Raw genomic sequence first — 2,500 nt, forward strand, 5'->3', positions numbered from 1 at the left:
TTACAACAGGTATTTGCTGTGTTTGCCCTTTTGGTGGCAGTGGCGTCGGCGATTCCTGAAGAAGGCTACAACTACCAGGCACCAGGAGGTCAGGGATCCCAGTTCCCCACCGGGGCGGGACAGGCACAGTACCCCTCCGTGCCCGCCCAGTACGCCTTCCAGTGGGACGTGAACCATGAGCCTTCAGGGAACTTCTACGGCCACAAAGAGCAAAGGGAAGACGCCAACACTCAGGGAAGGTGAGTTGTTACAATTTTAATTCATGTTGGTTCTGTTGATCATTTTAAGATTATTTTAAGGATTTATTTTATTTCCGTAATGCATTTGACTAAAGAGGGAAGATGCCAACACTCAGGAAAGGTAAGTTACAAAAAAACTTTTTCTTTTACTACTACTGCTATCACTTTTTTCTGTTTTCCTTTCTTAGATAACAACTACCATTCCTTCTTCCACAGTTACTACGTCCAGCTGCCCGATGGTCGCCGTCTTCTGGTCGAATATTACGTGGACGCCACCGGTTACCATCCCACCGTCACCTTCGAGGGAGAGGCGCAGTATCCTTCAGGAGGGAATCGGGGATACGGCCAGTCCGGTCAGGGATCGAGCCAAGGGTCTCCGTCGCAGTCATATGGCGTTCCCTCTAAATAAGAACGTCTTCACTACTGCTGTTATGTTTGTTATTATTACAAAGTTCTGTTAATAAATATTGCAACAATGTTAAAGAACGTTAGATTATACCAAAGAAAAGCCTTAGAAAATTTATAACAAAACGTACATGTGAAAAACGAGAAAAAAAGTTTTCTCAATGTCAGACGTTTTTCAAGGTGACTTTTACCAAAATACTGCCAGCAATAAAGTGAAGCACGTTAGCTCCTAATATGAGGCAACAACCACAGTGCCGTTCACCATCTTCTGTACATTTTCGAGGGGGACGCCCCGTCTCCCTTAGGGTCGACTTAAGGCCTCGAGCCAAGACAAGGTAGACATCCAATTTTCATTCGGAATGATGGGTCACCTTCGCTGGTGTCAGCAAATATATAAAGTTTATAGAATTACACAGTACGCACGCGTATATATCATTCATATGTCTATGATTATATATATATATATATATACATCTATATATACACACATATGTTATATACTGGGTGAGTCTAACGTAGACACGATAGTTGTACCCGACTGCTGCCTTCTAGTTCAGTCTGTGTATGGCCAAAGGCTATGGCTATGAGAGTTCACATCACAATCCACTGCCTTGTGGCATCTGTGAGATGAAAAGGCTTCGGGAATCAATCCTGAGGGAAAATTCGGAGCCAGAGTCCCTAAAGTTCATCAGCTACGTGGAAAAGACTTTCCATCGACACTGCACAGCGTCTTTACAACACGGAGAGTGGCAGTTACCAGTTATAAGCTACGATGTTCATTGGCGTAAAAACGTAGCGCGAGGGGCCAGGGAGGACAAAGTCACAAGTGCCAAAGTCGAAATCAACCGATGGTGGCCGTCTCTCTCTCTTTCTCTTTCTCTTTCTCTCTCTATGTGTGTGTGTATGTATATACACACACACACATATATATATATATATATATATATATATATATATTTGTACACAAACATATATACATAGAAAGACAGACCAACCACCGATTGTGCGTTATACGCCAAAGTTGGTCCCTTATCCAAGTAGACGTTGGGGACAAGTTCACAGAGTAACATGCATACAAAGCCGCGAGATGATGCGGCAGTTCCTTTCCGAGTAACCAATTCTTATATCCAAACTATATGTAATTAGCGTTGCGAGTACTAATAACAGTTGTGACCACCATAGCTGTTCCTCTTTGCTTCGTTATCTTTGTTCTGTAATCATTTTCACTTTACATTAACATCATAATTATCATAATCAGTGCTGTTTCATTACTATAATCATCACTTTATCGCACTCTCAATTCTAGAATCATTAGCAGTGTTTGTGAGTTTTCGAAGTTATCCTTTTCAATATTTTAATTTAGCACATTATCTTAATGACACCCATGTGACACTGAAATGAAAATGATGAAGATGATTGTGTATTGATATTCCCTACTGATTTCATTGGTTATAAAGAAGATCGAAACCTTTCCCTGATCTTTATAAACATCAGCACTTTTACTGGGGATAATTCCTTCAGTCAAAGATAGAAACAACTTTGGCTCTCCTGCATTACTAAGTGATAATTCTTAAGCACTGAATGAGCTGGTGAGGTGCTGGAATAGAAAGTGCAGTTAATAAATATTCTTGAAGAAAAGGATGCACTGATTGGATGCAAACGCAGCAACCAGTATTTAAACATGAGGTATTTTGACAAGAATTTGGCTATTGTATTTTAATTAAATTAAGTATGCGCATTTAGCATTTCATATATAAAACACCGCATTTATCATCTAGCATTCTTATAAATTGTGTGTGATTTAAAAGAGGAATGAGAAAGATAAATATTAAGGAACAACGTATATTCGGTTATCT

The 2,500-nt window shown here is 40.1% G+C and overlaps 1 protein-coding gene across 1 annotated transcript in view; it reads left to right on the forward strand.

The window, feature by feature from the left end:
* Positions 1 to 648, forward strand: part of LOC125042039 (pro-resilin-like) — a 3,552-nt gene extending 2,904 nt beyond the window's left edge. Inside the window, exons 4-5 of the mRNA XM_047637501.1 lie at positions 10 to 239; positions 456 to 648. Of these exons, the coding sequence (XP_047493457.1) occupies positions 10 to 239; positions 456 to 648 (423 nt within the window). The remainder of the gene's footprint in view (positions 1 to 9; positions 240 to 455) is intronic.
* Positions 649 to 2,500: the final 1,852 nt, after the last annotated feature.

Source organism: Penaeus chinensis, chromosome 31 (assembly GCF_019202785.1).
Source record: "Penaeus chinensis breed Huanghai No. 1 chromosome 31, ASM1920278v2, whole genome shotgun sequence".
In the NCBI taxonomy this organism is placed as follows: domain Eukaryota; kingdom Metazoa; phylum Arthropoda; class Malacostraca; order Decapoda; family Penaeidae; genus Penaeus; species Penaeus chinensis.